At 44.7% G+C, this 21,323-nt stretch overlaps 9 protein-coding genes across 9 annotated transcripts; 4 read left to right on the forward strand and 5 right to left on the reverse strand.

Moving 5' to 3' along the window:
* Positions 1-64: 64 nt before the first annotated feature.
* FOIG_11203 (uncharacterized protein) lies at positions 65-1,388 on the reverse strand (the record flags this gene model as incomplete). Its single annotated transcript, XM_031211753.1, has 3 exons — positions 65-108; positions 185-1,165; positions 1,220-1,388. The coding sequence occupies 3 exons, from the start codon at positions 1,386-1,388 to the stop codon at positions 65-67; spliced, it is 1,194 nt and encodes a 397-aa protein (XP_031058327.1).
* A 1,889-nt stretch (positions 1,389-3,277) lies between these two features.
* On the forward strand, positions 3,278-3,685 carry FOIG_11204 (uncharacterized protein; the record flags this gene model as incomplete). Its single annotated transcript, XM_031211754.1, has 1 exon — positions 3,278-3,685. The coding sequence occupies one exon, from the start codon at positions 3,278-3,280 to the stop codon at positions 3,683-3,685; it is 408 nt and encodes a 135-aa protein (XP_031058328.1).
* A 42-nt stretch (positions 3,686-3,727) lies between these two features.
* FOIG_11205 (uncharacterized protein) lies at positions 3,728-5,046 on the reverse strand (the record flags this gene model as incomplete). The annotated part of the gene is made up of 2 exons (XM_031211755.1): positions 4,441-5,046; positions 3,728-4,381 (listed from the first exon to the last, which is right to left on the reverse strand). Exons 1-2 carry the CDS (start codon positions 4,960-4,962, stop codon positions 3,728-3,730), a joined length of 1,176 nt encoding a protein of 391 aa, XP_031058329.1. The 5' UTR covers positions 4,963-5,046.
* A 596-nt stretch (positions 5,047-5,642) lies between these two features.
* FOIG_11206 (uncharacterized protein) lies at positions 5,643-7,452 on the reverse strand (the record flags this gene model as incomplete). The annotated part of the gene is made up of 3 exons (XM_031211756.1): positions 5,643-6,462; positions 6,515-6,779; positions 6,924-7,452. The coding sequence occupies 3 exons, from the start codon at positions 7,450-7,452 to the stop codon at positions 5,643-5,645; spliced, it is 1,614 nt and encodes a 537-aa protein (XP_031058330.1).
* A 1,290-nt stretch (positions 7,453-8,742) lies between these two features.
* FOIG_11207 (uncharacterized protein) lies at positions 8,743-10,387 on the forward strand. Its single transcript, XM_031211757.1, has 3 exons — positions 8,743-9,071; positions 9,121-9,788; positions 9,844-10,387. Exons 1-3 carry the CDS (start codon positions 9,035-9,037, stop codon positions 10,186-10,188), a joined length of 1,050 nt encoding a protein of 349 aa, XP_031058331.1. The 5' UTR covers positions 8,743-9,034; the 3' UTR covers positions 10,189-10,387.
* Positions 10,388-11,228: 841 nt separating this feature from the next.
* FOIG_11208 (uncharacterized protein) lies at positions 11,229-12,906 on the forward strand (the record flags this gene model as incomplete). The annotated part of the gene is made up of 5 exons (XM_031211758.1): positions 11,229-11,328; positions 11,381-11,448; positions 11,493-11,743; positions 11,799-11,998; positions 12,062-12,906. 5 exons carry the CDS (start codon positions 11,229-11,231, stop codon positions 12,904-12,906), a joined length of 1,464 nt encoding a protein of 487 aa, XP_031058332.1.
* A 1,121-nt stretch (positions 12,907-14,027) lies between these two features.
* Positions 14,028-15,123, reverse strand: FOIG_11209 (uncharacterized protein). The gene is made up of 3 exons (XM_031211759.1): positions 15,027-15,123; positions 14,267-14,970; positions 14,028-14,212 (listed from the first exon to the last, which is right to left on the reverse strand). The coding sequence occupies exons 1-3, from the start codon at positions 15,033-15,035 to the stop codon at positions 14,161-14,163; spliced, it is 765 nt and encodes a 254-aa protein (XP_031058333.1). The 5' UTR covers positions 15,036-15,123; the 3' UTR covers positions 14,028-14,160.
* Positions 15,124-15,386: 263 nt separating this feature from the next.
* On the forward strand, positions 15,387-16,997 carry FOIG_11210 (uncharacterized protein). The gene is made up of 7 exons (XM_031211760.1): positions 15,387-15,574; positions 15,623-15,702; positions 15,755-15,903; positions 15,953-16,359; positions 16,410-16,462; positions 16,520-16,647; positions 16,707-16,997. Exons 1-7 carry the CDS (start codon positions 15,549-15,551, stop codon positions 16,803-16,805), a joined length of 942 nt encoding a protein of 313 aa, XP_031058334.1. The 5' UTR covers positions 15,387-15,548; the 3' UTR covers positions 16,806-16,997.
* Positions 16,998-18,191: 1,194 nt separating this feature from the next.
* Positions 18,192-18,536, reverse strand: FOIG_11211 (uncharacterized protein; the record flags this gene model as incomplete). Its single annotated transcript, XM_031211761.1, has 2 exons — positions 18,192-18,428; positions 18,504-18,536. The coding sequence occupies 2 exons, from the start codon at positions 18,534-18,536 to the stop codon at positions 18,192-18,194; spliced, it is 270 nt and encodes an 89-aa protein (XP_031058335.1).
* Positions 18,537-21,323: the final 2,787 nt, after the last annotated feature.

Genomic DNA, 21,323 nt, shown 5'->3' on the forward strand with positions numbered 1-21,323 from the left:
ACAGAACAGAAATAGCTTAGAGAATTGTTCCCTGACGTTTCTAAATAGAAGCCAATTTCCTCATCTAATGACAGCCAAGACCAACTCGGTGCGCGGGCGCGTGTTTGACTGGCAGGGGTCAGCCCATGTCTGAATAGAGTCCGATACCAGCCAAGGCCCTCTTTAATAATACTCTTCCACGTACCAGCGATATACATATCGCCTCGCCTCGCCTCAATAATCTTAGCAATGCCGGCAAAAGCCACTAACTTATCTGTATGGAAGGTAAGTTTGCATGCTGAATATTGCGCAATAAGCTGCTGCCAACATTCTCGAAAGTTGGCTTGTGTGGTATTTTGCTTTGGTACCATTGTAGATAGATAGACCTGCTGCTTGGAGAGAACCTCGAGTCCTCTTGGCAAGCCGCGAGGGAACATTTCAAGTGCACTAAGACCGTTACACTCCCAAGCTAGCTGCCGCATACCAAAATGAAGAACCTTTGGGGCTAAAAGACGCTCTTGGAACACCCAACCTCGTTCCATCAAAGGCGAGTCAAGTACTTCGTCCTTCCAAATATCTCCATCTACGATCATGTCCCGCTGTAGTGGTCCTATGCCCTCTAGCGTAGCTCTATAAGGCCGGGCATGGGCCCATGATTCAGGGTAAAATATCTCTGGGTCTATTTCCTCAGCATCGGCTGAGTACGATGCGGATAAGTTCAAGTATGAGTTGGCGTATACCTGACCCATCTTCAGAGCCTCTACATCCCAGTCTCCACACTCTTTGTCTTGCTTAATGCAAAGTGAGTCGATCCAGAGGTAGCGAACCTGAAGCTGACGGACGACTTCGATTGCTTGTTGAAATAGTCGTGGTAGACTCTGAAGATCGATGGAGCACTTGAAACGGTGTTCCGACTGTGTGGTAAGCTTTTCGTATGGAAAGGTTCCCCAGCGATGGCTAAGTGTCATGTAAGGTCCTGTCAGCTCCTCATGTTGAGTGACGATGAGTTTCGTTATCGTTCGACCATGACCCAGATCTAAGAGTCTTGTTGGATACCAAGCGTTATTGGACGAAGTAATACAAGCAGTATGGTTCATTTTGCACTCGTGGAGCCATTCTCGAATCTGCCGATAGTTGATTGAAGCTAGTCCTCGATGTCGTGAGTATGGTGCTTCCTCCGGAATATCTACTCGTAGATTAGTTGTGACAATTCAAGGCGATAATCGATCCAAAACCCTACCACCAGATTTATGAAAATGAAGTTCAATCTGACAACCTCCTGCCTCTGCCTTAATGTTACGCCACAGGAAGACTTGATGCAGATCAAAGTTCCGACGACCGCGGCTATCGGCTGGTAGATGCTCTTCGATTTTACCATCACCATCATCAATTTTTGGATCCTTCACCATCGAGCCAAACTCGCAGATATATATGACTTTCAGCGGGTTTTGCAGCCACTCCTGATAAATACCAAAATAGTAGTCCTTCAAGAAGTGAGCGTGCTTGTCACATATCCAACAGGCGTTACTATTATAAATATCATAAGGAGGGTAAATCTGCGAGGTCATGCGTTTGGGCTCGAGTTCACCTTCCTTGGGATATAGGCGACTTATCGCACTCACACAGTTGCTACAAATGGCCATTGTTAGGTGCAGCGAGGTTAGCCGATGAGAAGAAGTCAAGCTGAAGTCTGTAGAGTAGTTTTAAGAATAACTGATGGAACGCAAGTTGGTGAGGGGTATATACGCGCATTTTATGGGATTCATCATGTGACTATACCTTGGCTACAACCTTGACCAACATGCATAATGCATTCATTGGATGATTTCGGTGGGGCAGCCCTGTTTTTGTACGGTATGATGCCGAAAGTTGACCTAGTTGAGTCTCCTTGGGAAGACTGTCTTGATCCCTATAGAGTCAATGTAAATTCCTTTCATATGACAAAGGTCGATGAACCACCGGGCAGTCACTGTAGTATTATTAGCAAACCGAATCCTCGTTGTGTAATACTGATCTTAAGGAATTGCTGACCTGTCTATTGATATCAGTCTCAATGAGCTGTGCGAAGGGAAATAGTCATTACCTAAATACGATTGCATGAGCGGTCTAGTAGACAGAGGCCTTAATTCCGTCCTAATAGGTTCTTATATTATATTTAATTTTATTATAAGCTTTATATTATTAAACTCTTAATTGTATTAAGCTTCTTTAACTACTATTTTTATATAACTTAGCTATTATTGATATATTTATATCTATCTTTTTAATAATATCTTAACCTTTTTGGTATAACTATATTATATTTATTCTATTAACAGGGCTTTTTTATTTTCTATTATTAACTAAGTAATTTACTTACTTATTAAAGCTCTTAATTGTTAGCCCTTAATAAGGAAATCTTATATATATTTCTTTTTACTATTTTAGTAACAGATTAAATAGCTTTAAGAATTAATTCTAAGAAACTATTAAGGATTGAAGCTAGACTCGACGTGGAAGAGGCTGTTGCCCTTGTTTGCCTGTACTCGAGGACTGTTGTGGTTAACAATGAAGCTGTCATGCTCTATGTTGCTGGCGTCAAAGTGTTCATTATAGGCCAAGCGGTTTACTCGGCCGGCTTGGTTGTTGGGCTTTATATTATCGAGCTCTTAAACTTTCGGACCTGGTTCATGTGAGCGTTGCCATCTAGCTGGGTCTTGTGAATAACCACTCCTCCATACTATGACAGGGTAAGTACAAGAACTACGAGTAATGGGTTAGAGAATGCAATTCTTTACCTTTGTTGCCAGTTCTACAAGTAGATGGTAGTCCCCGTCTGTGACATCATTTGCGAAATCGAGCCCATGGACTTCAACGCCGAATCCAGGCTTTAAATGTTTGACCTGGGGTTCTGCGGATACCATCATGACGGTCGGGTAGTGGACATGGCGACAAACTTTAACAAAATAGTAAACAATAGTTGAGGCTTAGATCCTTTCTGGCTCAGAGAATTAGTTTACTTGATTCCACTTGTCGAGGGCGAGCTGTTCTATTAAATATCATCTGCGGAAGGCTACGTACAAATAGTGCTACAACCCGACCTTGGGCATTGAACGCCAAAGACAGCTTGGTCGGTGCCGACTTTACTAAGACTCTGAGTACTGTTTTGCCGAAGACGGGCACACTGTAGAAGCCCGTCCAGTGCCTGGGGTTTATCTCACTGCAGCATAACATACCTTCGCCAACTGTATTCAATTCGGCAAAAGCCCTCCGCACGTGTTGCTTGCAGTCCCCCCTTGGTTCTGTTTTCTGAACCACTATGATTAAACACGAAGAAAGGTCCTGGACCGAAGGGCAGGCCTATTTTGGCTCGAGCGACAACCCCAAAACCCTTACCCATTGCAATGTCTGGGATTGGGATCAACTGCGCATGATCAAGGTCATAGGCACCGCCAAACTCTTCCCGCCTGAAGAGGATGTTGAGGTTCCAATACTGGTACAATTCGCCGATTACCTGTCTCCCAAAGTTCGCGCGGTTACAGTCGATGACGAAGGACTGATTGTGGAAGTCTCCGCTAATCCAGAACAAGACGATGCTGGGTTTATCGGATATCTACCTTTCACGGCCACCAAATCACTTCACGATTGCCGTACAGTCCACTACTCGAAGCTGCAGGAGCTTGATCGGCTTGGACCAGGTGTTGAAGAAATGTCAAAATATGAATAATAATTAGTTATTCTGATAGCTCAATTAGCTATAACTAAAGGCTTAACGTTCTGTTGCTATATATTGTGGTGGGTGCTCGTTTGCTGTCGCTTGCTCATAAGACGGTACTGTTGAGCTTCCTTGACCATTGACAGCGTCTTCGAAGATCCGGGCTCGTAACTGTTGCAGTTTCTCTCTTGCGTGTTTCAGGTCCTTACCTGCAGCATCCCTCTTTTCAGTCCATACGCTCTTCTTCTCCTCGACCAATCGCAGCTCCTCGTCTACAATCGCGCCCGCCGCAGCTATACCCTCTGCCGTTGCTTTAATCTCCCGGTGGAACAAGTAGTCAGTCACCGGTGTGTTGATCCAGTCGTCGAGTCTGCCAACGGCGCTTTTCCCGTCTGCGACCTTGGGCATTATAAACCCGCCGACTTCGGGATCGAGCTCGTGAGCCAGAGCGAGGAATTGCGAGGCCTCAGCCAGACTACGCCGGACCAGGCCCAACTCTTCACGCTCTTTCCGGTCAGCAACAGCGGAATTGAAGTTATGATTAGCTCTTATTCCAGCTCCGGCTTTCAGATCAAAGATATCTGATTCGGAGATTTTGAGCGCCTTTGCTGCGCTTCCGGCGGCGAAGGTGACGCGTGAGCGAGCCATGGTGATATAGTTAAACACTGAAGCCACTTGGCTATAGCGGTTCTGTATGGGAATAAATATCTTGAGAATGTCAACGTTAGGCCCTAAAGAAAACGATGGAAAATAACTTTTGTTATTACCTGTTGAGCTGCTTTCATCTCTGCCTCGAGCATATCTTCTTCAGCATTATCTGGCGAAGGCCCATCAAAGACAACTGCATAAAGGTTATCAAGATTATTCAGGGCCTGCACACGTTGCTCGAGCATGTGTTCTAACTTCTGCCTCCGCTCCTTCATGTCATCCAGCTTGGCCTTGAGCTCTTTGCGCGTCTTGTCCGCCTTGGCCTGCCACTCCAGCAACTCTATCACGTCATTCTCCTCCTTGGTGAGCTTCTCCTTATACTGTGAACCAGCAAAGAATTTTTTTATGTGGCTGCCTCGTAGATCTTCGAATTCCTTCTGTTCCTTTTTAAGTCGAGCGGACAATTCGCTATATAACGCGTCTGCATCATACCAAATGTTTTTGAGTGCAGCAAGGTCGAGTTTGACCTGTGTTAGAGTAGCTGCAGTATCTTCAGTGGCAGCGATAACCGAGAGGAGTCGCTCTCCTTCAGCTGCTGCCGCGCTGATTCGATCTTTAGGGGACTCAATTGTAGGCACCATGGAGAGCGACTTTTTATAATTTTGTTGTGTGAAGTTGATTTTATGTCAGATAGACTTTTTATAAATAGGTTGGTTAGCCTAAAGCAGATCCCGATATTCTATTCTAAGTGAAATATAATATAAAACTTAATAAGAACTTTAATATAAATGCCTCATAAAGATTTTCAGCTAAAGCTTTCAGCCGCACTGCCCAAACTCAAAGAGGCTGTCCAATTGAAGATCTTTAGTAATCTTCAATGTGAGGGGTAATAACCTAGGTAAGAATGTGGTTACGGCTTGGATGTAACTACAGGTTAAGTCATTACCTCCAGAGGACGTGTCTATCAGCCAAGCGCGTCATTAGTTAAGAAGAAAATTAAAGATTCTGCGGCGTTAACTCCACAAACTAGGAGTTAATTCCTCGGTAAGTTAGCAAGTAAAACATTCTATATAACTTAAGGTTATTTAAGGTATCTCGGAGTTATTTAGGAGATTTAACTAAAAGATTATTAGAAATCCAATATCTACTCCAGTGTCATAAATGTTAGCCTTAAAGAGACAAAGTTCTGATACACTCTCAGAGTCTGGACAAGATAGTAAGAGCAAAAGTTGCCTGCAGAGTTTATACAGTTTCTAAATAAGCAAGGTCTCAGGGTGAAGGTAATTTAACTATTATAAAACATAACCAAGTCCATCGTCCCCTAGTCTACTCGAACAAATTCCGTCCCATCGTAGGGACTAATGATGCTAACGACTGTTGTATCCTCCATATGGAAGATGAGCTCATCGGCAGTCCCGGAGGCTCCAATATTCATCCAAGCCTGACTCTGGTCGAACAATCCTCCTTTGCCGCCCTCAACGGCAGCACGAGGTGCAGGGGTTGCAAGTCCAGAAACCACGCGGAAAGCTGTAGAAAACTTGCCCTTGATATTGTATTGTGCGGCTAGAGAGCGAGAGTTGGAGTAGAGACCCATTGGGTAGAGGCGTGACGAAGTATCCTCAACTGCGTCTTGTCCTTTAACGTACCAGGACTTCAACTTTAATCCAGGCTCTCCTTTCGTGACTTCAATGGTGATGTTTGTTGTCTCAGAGCCCTTGACGACGAATGTACCGGTGAGGTCCTTCTCGGCACTTTCCGCCGCGGCGTACTCAGCTGCTGTGATGAAGGTTGTTCCTGTAACGTCGCGAAGTGGCCAACGCGCAGGGGTGGCAGTTTCGCCGGCAATCAGAATCGAGAAGCCAATACCATGGTCTGGCGAAAGGGCGATGAAGCAGGTATAATCATCGTTACCGCCAGCCTTGAGATATAGGTCAGAGACACGGGTGCGGTTCGAGCCAGGGCCAGTAGGGAGGGTGAGATGTGTGATTTCCCAGGGTGCCCCGACAAGCTCGACGAGGGTGCCAGTGCTGCTGCGAGGCTTCATCCACTCCCGAGTAGTGGAAGATGAGAGGAGGTCGGAGTTCAGGATAGAGATTCCCGCGAGTCGCAGGTCTTTGGCAGATGAATAGATGCCACCAGATCTTCTTGTCGTTAGTTTATTTCACCAACAGCACATTCCGAAACTTGACTTACCCAGCCACAATAGGGACATCAATGCCCCATGACTTGAGCCCAGTCCGGGCTACGGCATCCACGTCTGAGCCATTGGGAACCACTGCAGAGGAAGAGTCCATTCCAAGTGGTTCAAAGATAATATCTTTAATTGCGTCTTTGTACTCTTGGCCAGTAAGCCGCTCAAGGATCAAAGTCAGAACGCCAAACCCGGCATCGGAGTACAGCGCACTTCGCCAAGGGCCCATAGTAGGGACCTGTGTATCCCGCATAAATTCAAGAAAGCCTGGTCTCGTAAGTAAGGGCCCAATCCACTAGGTGTCCTACTTACCTTCTCGATCGTCCCCAGTGGTATTCGGGTTGAGTTTAAAGTATTCTATTGTTTAAGTCAGTACTCAGTGGACCACCTAAGGTACTGCCGCAAACTTACCTCCAGGGCCACTGGTGCCAGCCTGATGTGTAGCAAGTGCCCCCACAGTAATTTCACTCCAGTCGATTCTCTCCAGTGGGTTACTAGACGAATTACCCAAAAGCTCAGGCAGAAAAATGGACACAGGATAGCTCAATGCCTCAATGCCAGCCTTAGCAATGATAGCATACACGGTGAAGACCTTTGTCACGCTGCCAGTCCTGAAGATTGTATCCTCAGTCAGTTTTCCCTTTGTGAGAGTATCTTTGTATGTGTCGCCGACATGGAAGTAACTGTAAAGCGAATCATTGGTCGAGGCTGAAAAGACATCAACCGCAAAAATGAGGTCTGTTTTATTCAGGATCTTGGTATCAAAGAGTTCTTCGACCAATGATGGGAACTTTTCCCTGGCTTCATTGAGGAAATCTGTCTTAGAAATGTCGAAGTTAGGGAGAAAAGAGGGGCCAGTAAGAGGAACATCATTTGAGAGGATGACGCTGGCTGTTGCAGAGCCAGCAAGGCCCATATAGGCCAAAGATTCGAAACGCATGTTGAGTAGTATGGGTGAAGTGTAATGTCTCTTGGGATAATTTCAGTCTTTGGCAAGTCTTGAACTCTTAAATACAGATTTGATTGTTAACATTGTTGTGCATATCGTCGCCAAGCAATTTGACATCATACCTGTTGTAAGGCTGAGAGCGGCACGTTGATACTGGAAAGAGTTTAGCCTCGTAGATCGTGCAAGAAGTGGGCCAAGCAACAAGCCTGTAATTTGCCTAGCGATCCATCCATCCAGAAGGAGGCTTAGTTTTAGTGCTTGGACGAGCAAAACGATCTCATTTCCAGCATTTCCTTGCTTGTTTGACTTTCTGCGCCTTGCCTGTGCAGCTGTCCCAGTCGCTGATCTGGACGTATTAGAATCTAAGCCAGCGCACCGCCCTTTGGCCACATTATCTGACTGGGCCGATGACCTAGCTGAAGTTCGGCTGTGCCTTGCAGACAAGGGTTGCGTACTTGTTACGGGAATGGCCCCCCGGATGGACATTTTAACCGATCCTCCGGAGCGCAGCGTACGTCTTCAAGCGGTGTTCCTTTTTTCGGCTGATATCTAGAGAGTTACATTGGCTATTCAATGCAGATGGCACATGTAACCAAAACCTGCTTTTTCTAAGAAACACAAGTTAGTATCTGCATAATTTCTTCATAATGGTCTTAAGCGTTTCGCGCCACAGCTTGCATGTTCTTTGTTATTGAATGACGCGACTTCGTAGGTTTAACGGCGATAGGGAAAGACGCGCTGGGCAGATAAGATACAATAAGATAAGACATTATAGGATACCCTAAACTTGGGCATTTTAAATATCTTATTTGTTTTTATATCATATATTTTAACAAGTAAAAGTCTTATTAAAGAAAATAGTTTATAATTTAAATTACATTTTATTATTGTCTTAAAAGTATCCTCTACTATTAAACCTAAGAGTACCAAATATAAAAATATTATAACCATGATCCTATACCCTATCTCAAACAGCAACATCAAGTCCCACGATGTAAATGACTGATAGCAAGGCACGCTGCCTCCCCTTGCTATTTATCATTAATATAAATGCTCTCGTTTACGGCGAAAATCTTACTAAGTTAAGGGCCAACTTCCGACACAGCCTCATCTACCGACGTCTCGCAATGGACCGACAAGCTTGGTTGGTCATGAATTTGCTGACCCCTCGTTCCTTCAGCAGGCAATTTCCGATCATAGCCGGCAATTCGCATCTTGGCAGTCCGGCATACGTTATCATAACGCGCCCACTTTTGAGAGTCAAGGGTGGGTACTGCGCACAACCCCCCGCATTCAAGCCTATCTCAGTTTAATGCAAGTTATGCTCACAATGCAAAGTTGGGGGTAATCCCGGAGGTCTCCGAATCTCCGATCTTCAACAGTAAGCAAGTAGCTTGGAGTCGGAAGCTTCGCTCCCAGAGTGGGTTATTTTTACCTCAACATCATTAATGTAGATGGATTTAGTCTTTTGGGAATTATATCTGGCATCATCTGTCTAATATTCTGCCACATTGCCCAACACGCTGACTTTTATTAATCGAGACTGCAATAAATCCGAAAGCTACAATTCATCATGGCGAAGCTTGAGATTCCTATCATTGACTTCTCTGGTAAGCGATGAACGTTGACTCTTCTCAGCTCCCAGTCTAACTGATCTAGGATTCTACTCAGAAGACCCAGTTGAGAAGAAGAAGGTTGTAGACCAGGTCCGTGAAAGCTGTTTATACAATGGATTTTTCCAGATCCTGGGACATTCTGTTCCTGTAGACAAGCAGGCCAAAGCCCTGCAGTGCGCCAAGAAGCTCTTCAACCTCCCTCTGGAGGAAAAAGAGAAGGTTTCCAAGAATAACAACACTTGGAACCGTGGTTATGAGATGCTGAGGTCACAGATTCTTGAGGAAGGCACGCAGCCAGAACTCAAAGAGGGTTTCTACATTGGCGATGAGATTCCCAAGTCTCACCCCTATTTTGTCAATAAGAAGCTCAACAGTGGCCCCAACCAGTGGCCAGAAGCCCTGGGAGACGATTTGGAGGACTTCAAGTACCAGACCATGGATTACTACAGGTCAACACTGAACCTTGCCTCTGATCTTATGCGGGTACTAGCACTTTCCCTTGACCTCAAGGAGGACTACTTCAGTGACTTCCTGGATGGTGCTGTTGCTACCATGAGGCTCCTGCACTATCCTTCTCAACCTAAGGATGCTGACGAGAAGCTTACTCGAGGTATTGGAGCCCATACCGATTTCGGTGCTATCACAATGCTTCTTCAAGATGATGTCGATGGCCTTCAAGTCTGGGATCAGAAGAACAACACCTGGATTGATGTAAGTCTCGACGCCACTGACTTTAGAAGAAGGCAAGTCTGACAATCCTCATTAGGTCCAGCCAACCAAGGGAGCATTCGTTGTCAATCTGGGCAACCTGATGGCTCGTTGGACAAACGAGAAGTACAAGAGCAACGTCCATCGCGTCATCAACAAGACTGGTAAAGAGCGATACTCCATCCCAGTCTTTGTATCTGGCAACCCAGATTACGTTGTAGACTGTATCCCAACCTGCAAATCACCTGGGGAGGAGGCCAAGTTCAAGCCAGCTACTGTCGAGGAGGTCGTGTCAGCATCTTATGCGGAGTCATACGGAAGAGCTCAGTTGTACAAGCAGGGCCTGGAGAAGAAGGCTGAGAGCAAGGTGGAAAGTACGCCTCTTCAGCAGGTCGCAGCTTGATGTATCATTGTATCTAAGTTCTATGTGGTGATACAAGCTCTCAGCCACAGGTCCCAGTAACATTGTATCATTACTACTCGTATGTCATTAGAAGTCTTGACTATTAAATGAATGGTTCGTTTAATAAACCGGTTCCGATGCACAATGTCATAGATGCATTGAAAATAATGAACCCTAGGCTAAAGAGGGCGCTTACTTGGGTTTGCCTGATCTATTTGCGCCATCTCCTCAGCACTTGGTCCCTTGAAGATCTTGAAGCCATAGCGTAAATTCAGCAGTAGAAAATCCAGCGTTTCATCCGTCGAGACTCTACTTATCGATGCACTGCAGGAAATTGACGAGAATGTTTTCCATTACCTCGAATCCGGCTCATAAACAACCTGCTTGTCCTTTTTACTACACTCACAATAGAGAACAAGAGGTTCATAAATTAAATCAATCATAGTGGGTCTCATGCCGCCATTCATTAACCAGCAATCACATCTGATACGATAACATCAAGAGAACTCGCACCGACTGAACGAGAACCTTGTCCCGAAGAGTCCCCTCAGAAGGCATCGCGGGTGAGCTTCCCGGATAGATACACTTGTGGGTTGGGATGGGGATGAGGAGGGGGTAAAAGCGCCATTGGGACGGCTCCTGATTATCTCCCATGTTATTCCCCACCTAGATAAAGCTGTCGGATGAGACGATCCTACAGCAGGTGCCCCCATTTTTGATGGCAGGTTACTGTAGTATGCCAAGTAAATGGTACCAAAAGAAGCTATATTAACCGATTGAGATGGATGTACTGGGTACGAACACCTCATATGAAGCCCACTTCCAATGTGCTGGCTGAGATAGAGTCGTTTCCCCTCCGCAGGGATTAAAGATCATTGGCTTACGGATCGTGGTCCCGGTTGCAGATATCACAATGATACAGCCAGTGGCCTGGCTATAGAAAGGTTAACACTTGCGCAATGACGAGTAATGTGTTACCAGCAATCAATAACTTCATTCATGCAAAAACCACTTGGATAACTGACAGCCGCATTATCGCAATGGCTTCCGAAGATAAGCACAAACATCATGAGTCTCTGGCCTTTGACCAGGAGAACGGTTCCCAGATTGTTGTTGATGCAGCTGCTGAGCGATCTTACCGTCAGTGGCCTTGAAAAGAACCCGTGAAATATCCCATGCTGACATTGGGTAGTGCGCAAGATGGACGCATGGCTCCTGTCATATCTGAGCGTCATGTACTTTTTCAATGCTGTTGACAGAGTAAGTCTTGCCCCAGATACCAGTGACTCTTCTAACGAAACCAGAGTAACCTGGGAAACGCCGAGACAGATGGAATGAGCAAAGACCTCAACTTCAAGGGCGAAGAGTTCTCACTTTTAATCCTCCTCTTTTATGTGCCAAATGGTCTCTGCGATCTTCCACTTAACCTTCTCCTGAAGAAATTCTCTGGTAGAATCATGCTGCCGTCCCTCATGGTCGGCTGGGGTTCCATGGCCTTGTTACAAGCTGCCTGTAAGAACTTTGCAGGCATGTTGGCCATCCGTCTCCTGTTAGGGTAAGTTGTAACAACCTCCATATGTCAATTATGAACTTTTCCTGACAGCTCACAGTGCTTTTGAAGCCGGTTTCTTTGCTGGTGCGGTCTTTTACCTGACACTCTTTTACCAGCGCGGCGAACTTGGCTTTCGTATCGCGATCTTCTTTGGCAGTGCGCTGCTTGCTAGTGCTTTCTCGGGTCTGATTTCGTTTGGAGTCTTCCAGATCAAGGTCTCCCATATTCATGGTTGGATGTGGCTATTTTTAATCGAAGGTAAGCCAAAGGTGCTGCAAGGGGGAACTGTGAATATTCCTTGCTGACCAGGGGGAATCTCAGGTACAATGACTGTGTTGTTGGGAATCCTTGCCTTTTGGTGGCTTCCCGCCGACCCGCAAAGTGCCTGGTTCTTGACAAAAGAAGAAAAGCATGTTGCGAGACAAAGAGCTCTCCGCGATGGGAGTGGAGTTATTGGCGAAGATTTTAATCTCAAAGAATGCTTCAAGAGCTGGAACAGCTGGAGATTCGCTGTATGGTGTGTCATCAGCCTGACATACCCCGTCGCCTTCTCCACTACCTCCAATTTCCTGCCGCTTATTATCCGTCGTTTAGGATATAACACGGTAATCACTAACCTTCTGACTGTGCCTCCCAACGTTGCAGGATTTTTGGTTCTTCTCGCAGTTACCTGGAGCTCTGATCGCAACAGAGAAAGAACACTGCATATTGTTGGCAGTCTGTCTACAAGTCTCGTTGGCTTACTCATCCTCGCCATCATTGATGCTGAAGCGCACATTGGAGTGGCCTATTTCGCCTGTTTTATGCTGTGTGCTGGGGCATATATCCCGAGTTGTCTAGTTCACAGCTGGCACAACAACAACAATCTCAGTGAGAACTCACGAGCGGCCACGACTGGTCTGCTCGTAGGTCTCGGTAATCTTGGTGGCATTCTATCCGCTGGAACGTTCAGAACAACTTATGCACCTCGCTATGCACCAACCCTGATTGGCACAGCTGCTTGCAATGTCACCTGCATTCTTTTCACATTGGGATTGGGATTCTGGATGAGGAAGCAGAACCGTATGAAAAACGAGGCACAAGGTGTTGAACTAAAGGCTGAGGATGTTGCTACTTCCGAAATCACGCATGGTGAACAAGATCCACGTTGGAGGTACTTTGTGTGATTGTGGGAAACTTTATGGCATGGAGGAAGAGTAAGAGATAAGTGAGTTGATTCCGATTGATGAGTATACAGAAAGAAAATCCAAAACAATATAGCTCTTGGTTGAGCGGTGAGTAGGCCAAGCCCCTCAGCTAAATATATACTGAGACCTCAAACCAATAAACCCTTTGTCTTCCTTATTTTACTATCATGATATGCGCCTCTGGGAGTGTTGAGACTATTGTATAAATATTTAGTATGTGAGACAAGGTATTTAACTCGAGACTGACCAATTCGATGCTGAGGAACAATGTCTAGCATCGCCAAACATAAGTGCAAGGGGAACCAATGCCAGTACAGCTCGTCATCCCATTGATTCCATCTCCTGCATACGCCCCAGCTTTCCCATTGCAGACTTTGGCTGGGTTAACTACACTGGTCGTAATCACGCAAACAGGGCCGATATCGCTGTTAGCGCATGATCCTGTAATGTTGAATATGGTGCACGTTGCCAGTGGTGCAAAGAGAGTGAGTACTGCAATAGTCCGCATAATGATTGATAAGTTGAGGATTGATGAGAGAGTATAGAGAGAGTGTGATTATGAGAATTGGAAAATGGTTGTGTGACGAGTTTAATAGTTAAATACAAATAGTATGAATTTCATTATGTTCAATACTTGAAGCAAAGAATTCCTAGTACATGTCATGCGATACTGAGACTAGCCCTTTCCCTTGGGTAAGAGTAAATCATCTTAAACTCGTATTTATCCTTTTCTTGGATTATTTAAGCTTTATAGCTGCTTCAAGACTGATCAGTGTCCCTGGCAAGGCAGGCATATATGGTTGCATCGCCTGAAAGCTGGCGTGTAAACTAAGCTAAGAACAGACCACTTCTTATTGTGTTTTAACGGATGCAACAGGATCGTGATTAAATGAAACTCAATGCAAAAAGAGTATTTGCAATATCTTTGATAAATGGTTTTAAGACATTTCAATACCTATGTCATTTTAACAGACTATCATTCGGCTCCTAACCGGCATGCCAGCGCTGTCAATTCTTCAGGTGATGTCGGGCATGTAAGGTTTACAGGGTTTGTCTTACGGCAACATCGGGACTCATATCCAGGAGACTGGTCTAGAACATTTAAAACCATTGCTGCAGTGCGCCACGAACTACATGCCTCAAACGTTCAAGTGCTGGCTAATAATAATAATAATAGAGTTTTGTATTTCTTTGCTTTTCCCTTGTAATTCTGGAGAGGTAGGGTTAATGACATTACCACTTTGTGACACCTCCATCAACAAGAATATCGGAGCCCGTGCAATACCTGGTGATTGTTAAGTATAACTGGCAGTTCAAAAATGGCGTGGCAATAACTTACGCGCTGGCATCACTGGCCAGGAAGACACAGGCTCCCTTAATGTCGTCAGGCTCCGCGACACGGCGGTTCATGATCTCGTCCTTCCATCCTTCAATCAAGTCTGGGAATGGTGCTGTCATCGCTGTCTTGACATAGCCGGGGCTGATTGAGTTTACCCGGATCCCATGCTCCTGAAGCTCTGCAGCAATCGGAGCAACCATTGCTCTCACTGCACCCTTGGTACCACAGTAAGCTGTCGACCTCTGAGATCGAATAGCCATATGCGAAGCAATACTGGCCACGAGAATGATACTTCCGCATTTGGTCTCGTTTCCGATCATGGCTTGAGCTGCCAGCTTTGCAGAGAAGTAAACACCTTTAGCATTAACGGCAAATAACTTGTCAAAGTCTTCCTCTTCTGTGTCGAGGAAATGCACATTCTTGTTGACCCCTGCGCATGCAACCAGGATGTCTAGCCTGTTGTTGAAGTCTGAAGCCACAGCGGCGAAACCTTCTTTTAGACTCGACAACGCGGTTACATCCACAATGTAAGATTTGATCTGGACCCCGTAGCTGGAAATAAGCTGTTCGACTTCGGGAGCAGAGGGCTCAATCACGTCGAAAATGGCAACGTCGGCGCCGGCTTCGGCCAACCCCTGGGCAAACGCGAAACCGCAGCCTCGACCTCCCCCAGTAACAACGGCTAAGCGGCCAGCTAGTGAGAACTGCGAGACAATGTGAGCACATGATCTGGGAACATAATTGGTCCTAAGTAACTGACCTTTGACATTTTGAACAAGGTATACGATATAATTGGTTGAGATTAAAAGTATCGCAATGTGAGAGAAGCTGCAACAATTTGTCGCCTGCGATGTTCAGTGTAAGAACTCACATACATGTCAAATTACCTTTGTAGTGAATCACGAGACTGGCTGTCTTTCTACGATAGGGTTCCAAAGTCTAGCGGGCCATCATACGACGGACTGCTATCCGATTCGACTTGCAACCTCGTACCGAAAACTGAGTTCAAAAATGGGGGTGGGGGTTGCAACGGCTCGCTTTCACAGACTCCACTTGCGATAACGCCTGATACCGCCAGCGGGAACTAATCTGATACCGATCAGGGAGTAAGTGGGGGTATGTCCCATTTCCAAGGTGCTGTAACACAAGAACCCCGCGTTCTGGGAGTATCTCTGAGCTCAAGTTATATGGCATTAGACCTGACCGCGTTGTAAAGAGTTGACGTAGACAGTGCATTTCCTAGGCATATTGTATTTATTTTACTGAGAATTACTTGAACAACATGGGTAAAAAGAAGGTTTTGGTCTGGTAAGGGTTGCATTCGACCAATGAACATTTCACTAACCAGGGTACCAGCTACGGTGTGGATATCGATGCCGTAGCCGGTTGGTTGGGATCATACGGAGGCGAAGACAGCACAAGCGACATTAGCAGAGGTCAGCAAAACAACGCGCATCATATTTTCACTGCTAATTCTTTGGGGAACAGGCCTCTGGGCGGGAACAATTGGCACCCGACGCTTGTTGAAGCTATTTGAGAAGTACAACATCAAAGCCTCATGGTTCATCCCTGGACACAGCTTGGAAACATTTCCAGAAGAGTGTGCTATGGTCCGAGATGCTGGACATGAGATAGGTGTAAGCATAAAATTGTACAAATTATAGGCATTCCGCTAAGCGAGAACAGCTACATGGCTACAGCCACGAAAACCCCGTGGACATGACTTTCGAGCAGCAAAAAGACGTTTTGCACAAGACATGGAAGTTACTTACCGACTTCTGCGGAAAGCCGCCCAAGGGAAGCGTGGCGCCTTGGTGGGAGACAAGTGAAGAAGGGACCGAGTTGATGCTTAGCTACGGAATCGAGTATGACCACTCAATGTCTCATCACGACTGTCAGGCATACTGGCTGCGGACAGGCGACTCATGGACCAAGATTGATTACACCAAGAAGGCCGAGGAGTGGATGAAGCCACTGCAAAAGGGCAAAGAGACGGGCATGGTCGAAATACCTGGCTCTTGGTACATAGATGACTTACCGCCCATGATGTTCATCAAGAACTCCCCAAACTCACATGGATGGGTCAACCCGAGGCAAGTCTTCTCAGATGCTAGTTGTTAACTGGAACTGACAGAACATACAGAGATGTCGAAGATATCTGGAAAGACCACTTCGATTACTTCTACCGGGAATATGGTCAGTGAACCACCAAGCTTGGTGGATGTAATCTTTCGTTTTACTAACGCTCTATAGACGAATTCATCTTCCCCATGACTATCCACCCCGATGTGTCAGGCAGACCCCACGTTCTCCTGATGCACGAACGCATCATCGAGCACATCAACAAGCATGAAGGTGTCGAATGGGTCACCATGGCAGAGGTCAGTTGCCACTCATCCCAAGTGCGTTTGATAAAGTTTATATTGCTGACATTTACCAGATGAGCGACTACTTCAAGAGCAAGAATCCTGCACCAGAAGGTGCTCTTATGCCGGCTAGCCACGAGGAGGTGATGAAGAAGTTTCAGGAGTCAGCGTAGAAGCAGTGAAATTACAGGCCCCAGGGTTGGGAGTAATGGGCTTATAGAGAACCAAGCCGAACAATAAGAATTACCAGTCTGATCTTTCACCTACTGCTATTTACAATTCTTCACATCTAATTGGGTCCCTTCTCTGACATTTTTCGATACTACTAAGAACCAATCCTGCAACAGACTGGAGCACCAAACGCCCATTTACTAATATTATTCCACTGATATCAAGCTGTGTTACATGGAGGGTAGCCCTACTCTGTGACTACCTGACTGTGAAGTTTAAGTTCGTCGCCGAAGAGGCGTAGTTTGTCCGGTTTTGGTCCTATGAATACCTTGGAAAATGTCGACACCTTGAAGGTCACGAAAGACAACGGGGTATGAACTGGTGCCATGGCCATCATTGAACTTGATGAGCCCCCGTTTAATGTATATTTTGTTAAACATAATGTTTTTCTTAATTCTCTATGTGACATCCAGCCACGCCGTACTTCTCAGATCCCTTAACCTCTAAATCCCTTCGCTGTGACTCAAAATTCCTCTAACATATACCATGCCTAGTAACTAAATCGATGTCACTAGGATAGGCTAAATGCAGTTCTGCGGCTATGCAGAATCTTACTACGCCTTATATACACCTTTATAAATATAAAATATTCTTTTCTATTTTATCTTCTGTAATTTCTAATAAATAATTTGGCTTCTGCAGGTTTATAATATAGAATAAGGCTAGTAAAATAGGCAGACTTAGCAAGCTACTTTTTAATTTATAGTTATCTCAATCCTAACTCTGCAATAAGTTAAGAAAATAAATTAATAATTAGATTAATAAATTTAAAATTTAAAATACTAGTTATAATAGCCTTAATATATAATATATTATTTATATACTTTATTTCTTATCTTATTATATATTTAAGCCTAATATTACATTATAGTAGTTAAAGTGGCATTTATCAGAGTATATAGTGCTACGTTATGGCATATACTAGCTTAGATATTATTCCTAAATGATTTAAAGCAAAGACTTAAAAGAAGTAATAACTAGCTTAACTAATTAGCTAGTCTTAAGATAATCTAAGTTCTTATATTAATCTTAGTATTAATAAAAGCCTTACTAGCCCTATTTATAGTAATAAATCCTCTAGTATTAATAAAATACTATTAACCTAGAATTAAATACCTAAACCTAATTTTAAATACCTTTACCTCTTTCTTATTATATATTATAAGATTAAGCTTCTTTCTATCCTTATTATGTACCTTAGTAATAAGTACTTCTAGAAAAGGCACCTCCTTGAGGATAAGGCTACTTAATGCCTTCTCAAAGGGTCTATAAAGCATAATATTAATTAAGTTAAATTACTTGATTAGATAAGCTATTAGGGCAACTATCTAAGTAATAGCTAAAAGGCCATTATTATAAAGCGATCCTATTTTAGTAGCTTTAATAAGGAAGTAGATGTTATCAAGCTGATCAAGTGCCTCCTTGTAGATCTTCTTGTCGCCGAACTCAGCGGCTATAGCGGCGATGAAAGCTCGGAGAGGACCCTCGCCGGCACGGTAGTTACCGGAGTCCATCTTGTCGGCACCTTTTAGGTCTCTGACCACCACTTCGCCCTTGCCACCGTACTTGATGTTGAGGGGTTGAGTGTGCAGTAAAATAGTCAGTTATCACCCCATGGCTCGAACAGGTATAAGACATACCATTTTGGCAGCGTGGTCCCAGAAATGACCCATTTTGACTAGGATTTCCAGCGAGTGCCGTCCAGACCCTAAGAGCTGTTGCGATGGAACCTGTCCCATGCTTTCCCTCCGTGAATAATCGCGGAGAGAATGCTACCAGCAACACATGTCGAGTATGCGTAGACTGAAGCATCGACATAGCAGCCAGCCTTCTGCGCACGGTGCAACAGAGACAGGATCTTGGAAGCGTGATCACAACATGCTTCATAGGTTTTGGACAAGAAATTCGTTCCTGGTGATCTGGCGTTCTATTGGGGAGTTTGTGCTATGATATAATATCTTTGATAGGCACCTCCTTAACTTGAAGGTAATGCTTAATTAAAAAGAGGAAGGAGTTTATAGCTTTGAATTCTGATTATAAGTTTTAAGGTAAGGTATTATCTATCTTGCGTTAGTGAAGGATGTATTTAGTATAGCATCTAAGAGCTAAAGTAATAAGGATAGTAAGGGTAAAATAACCTTGAATCCTGCCTAGATTAGTATCCTAGTAAAATACGATAGATTATTAGAGTTTGCTTCTAGCTTCTAGTTCTAAATACCTCCTCTTTATCATATAAGTAAGCGTGGTAGTCTTTATTAGCTATAGCTAGCAATTGTTGCATCGTGGCTTATCTCCCGAACATTTCGTTTTTCTGTGTCTAAAAATATTATTTCCGTGTCAGTGTCGTGTTCGTGCTTCACAGGTGATCGCAGAGGTAAGACAGCAAGGTGACGAGGTGGTGAAACATGACGGACCGAGAGATCCATTAGGCAAGGCAAGCAAATCAGGGAATGCTTATAGCAGAGAGCAATATATAGACTCGCACCAATAGCTGGTATAAGCTTGCTAAATACAGCAGATGCTATAAGTAAGGTATATTATTTAGATTTTCTTATATAAATTTAATTACTAATAGGCTATTAATATAGATTAATACTAACGTACACGATAAGCGTGCGAGACAGATAAGTGCGCGAGACAAAAATCCCTCACCTTAAATCATTGCTATCAGATCAATTAATTCTCAACCAAATAACATGCTGCAATCTTCTAATGAGGCTGATATTATTCTTGCACTTCAGGCCTATGAGGCTGACCCAAAATTAAGTCTGCGACGAGCTGCAAAGCTTTATGACGTCCACTTCCAGACCCTCCACTTCAGATCTCAGGGCAGGCAAGCCCGTGAGGATTATATCCCCAGCTCTCGGAAACTAAGTGATCTAGAGGAACAGGTTATAGTCCAGTATATCCTTGACCTAGATTCACGAGGATTCCCTCCCCGGCATCGTGATGTTGAAGAAATGGCGAATCGACTGCTTGCTGACCGCGACGCATCACCAGTTGGCAAGCGCTGGGCTATCAATTTTATTAAGCGGCAACCACAGCTCAAGACGCGTTTTCAGAGGAGATATGACTATCGCAGGGCCCAATGCGAAGATCCGACTACCATTCGCAATTGGTTTAGGCTCGTAGAGAACATAATCGCAAAATACGGCATCTATGCAGATGATATCTGGAACTTTGATGAGACCGGCTTTATGATGGGCAACATAGAAACCGGTATAGTGATTACCAGCTCAGAGAGGCGTGGAAACCCAAAATCAGTCCAGCCTGGAAATCGGGAATGGGCTACGGTAATTCAAGCGATTAATGCAGAAGGCCAGGCGATTGATCCATTCATCGTGGTTACAGGCGAATTTCACCTTCAGAACTGGTATGAAGAAAGCAACCTCCCTGCCACCTGGGTTATTGCCACAACTGAAAATGGCTGGACAGATAATGAGACGGGCCTCGACTGGCTAAAGCACTTTGATCGGGCTACAACTGACCGATCAGTTGGTGCCTATCGTCTTTTGATCCTCGATGGTCATGAAAGTCACCAGTCAGCCGATTTCCAGATATATTGTGAGGAACACAATATTATTACACTCTGTATGCCGCCTCATTCATCACACCTACTTCAGCCCCTTGACGTCGGGTGCTTTGGGCCGCTGAAAAAGGCATATGGTCGAGAAATAGACCAACTGATCAAAAGGAGGATAACCCATATCCAGAAGACTGACTTCTTCCTGGCCTTTTATGCCGCATTCCAAGTTACTATAACTGAGAAAAATATTAAGGGAGGTTTTAGAGGAGCCGGGCTTGCTCCCTTTAACCCAGAACATGTTATCTCGAAGCTTGATATACAACTACGGACCCCAACGCCTCCCCAGGAGGTCACTGAACTTACAACCCCTTGGACTTCAAGGACCCCAAAGACAATACTAGAGACCCAATCTCAATCTAAGTATCTGCAAGGAAGGATCAGAAATCACAAGAGCAGCTCCCCTGAGTCAATAATTGAAGCTGTGAAGTATTTTGAGAAAGGACAGAGCATTCTTCTACACAAGATAGCCTTATTAGAGGCTGAGAACCGGGACCTTCGTCAGGCAAATGAGATGCTTAGCCGGCGGCGTAGGGCAAAAAGAACACGCCTACAGAGAAGAGGGAATATGACTATAGGGGAAGCCCAAGAGATAATTAATCAGGCAGATGTGGATATGCAGATAGTAGGCGAATCATCGAGAAGTGGTGGTCGAGGAAGGTCAGAGCGACCAGGTGGTCGGCGTTGTAGCAAATGCAATAAGGCCGGGCATAATGCAAGAACCTGTCAAGAGGGTATTCAGGCTATTGAGAATTAATATAGTAATTGATTTTAATTGATTAGATAATCTGTTGTATTTTTATTGCGATTTATCTGATGAAGGTTAAGATTTTTGTCTCGCGCACTTATCTGTCTCGCACGCTTATCGTGTACGTTA

Source organism: Fusarium odoratissimum, assembly GCF_000260195.1.
Source record: "Fusarium odoratissimum NRRL 54006 unplaced genomic scaffold supercont1.21, whole genome shotgun sequence".
In the NCBI taxonomy this organism is placed as follows: Eukaryota; Fungi; Ascomycota; class Sordariomycetes; order Hypocreales; family Nectriaceae; genus Fusarium; species Fusarium odoratissimum.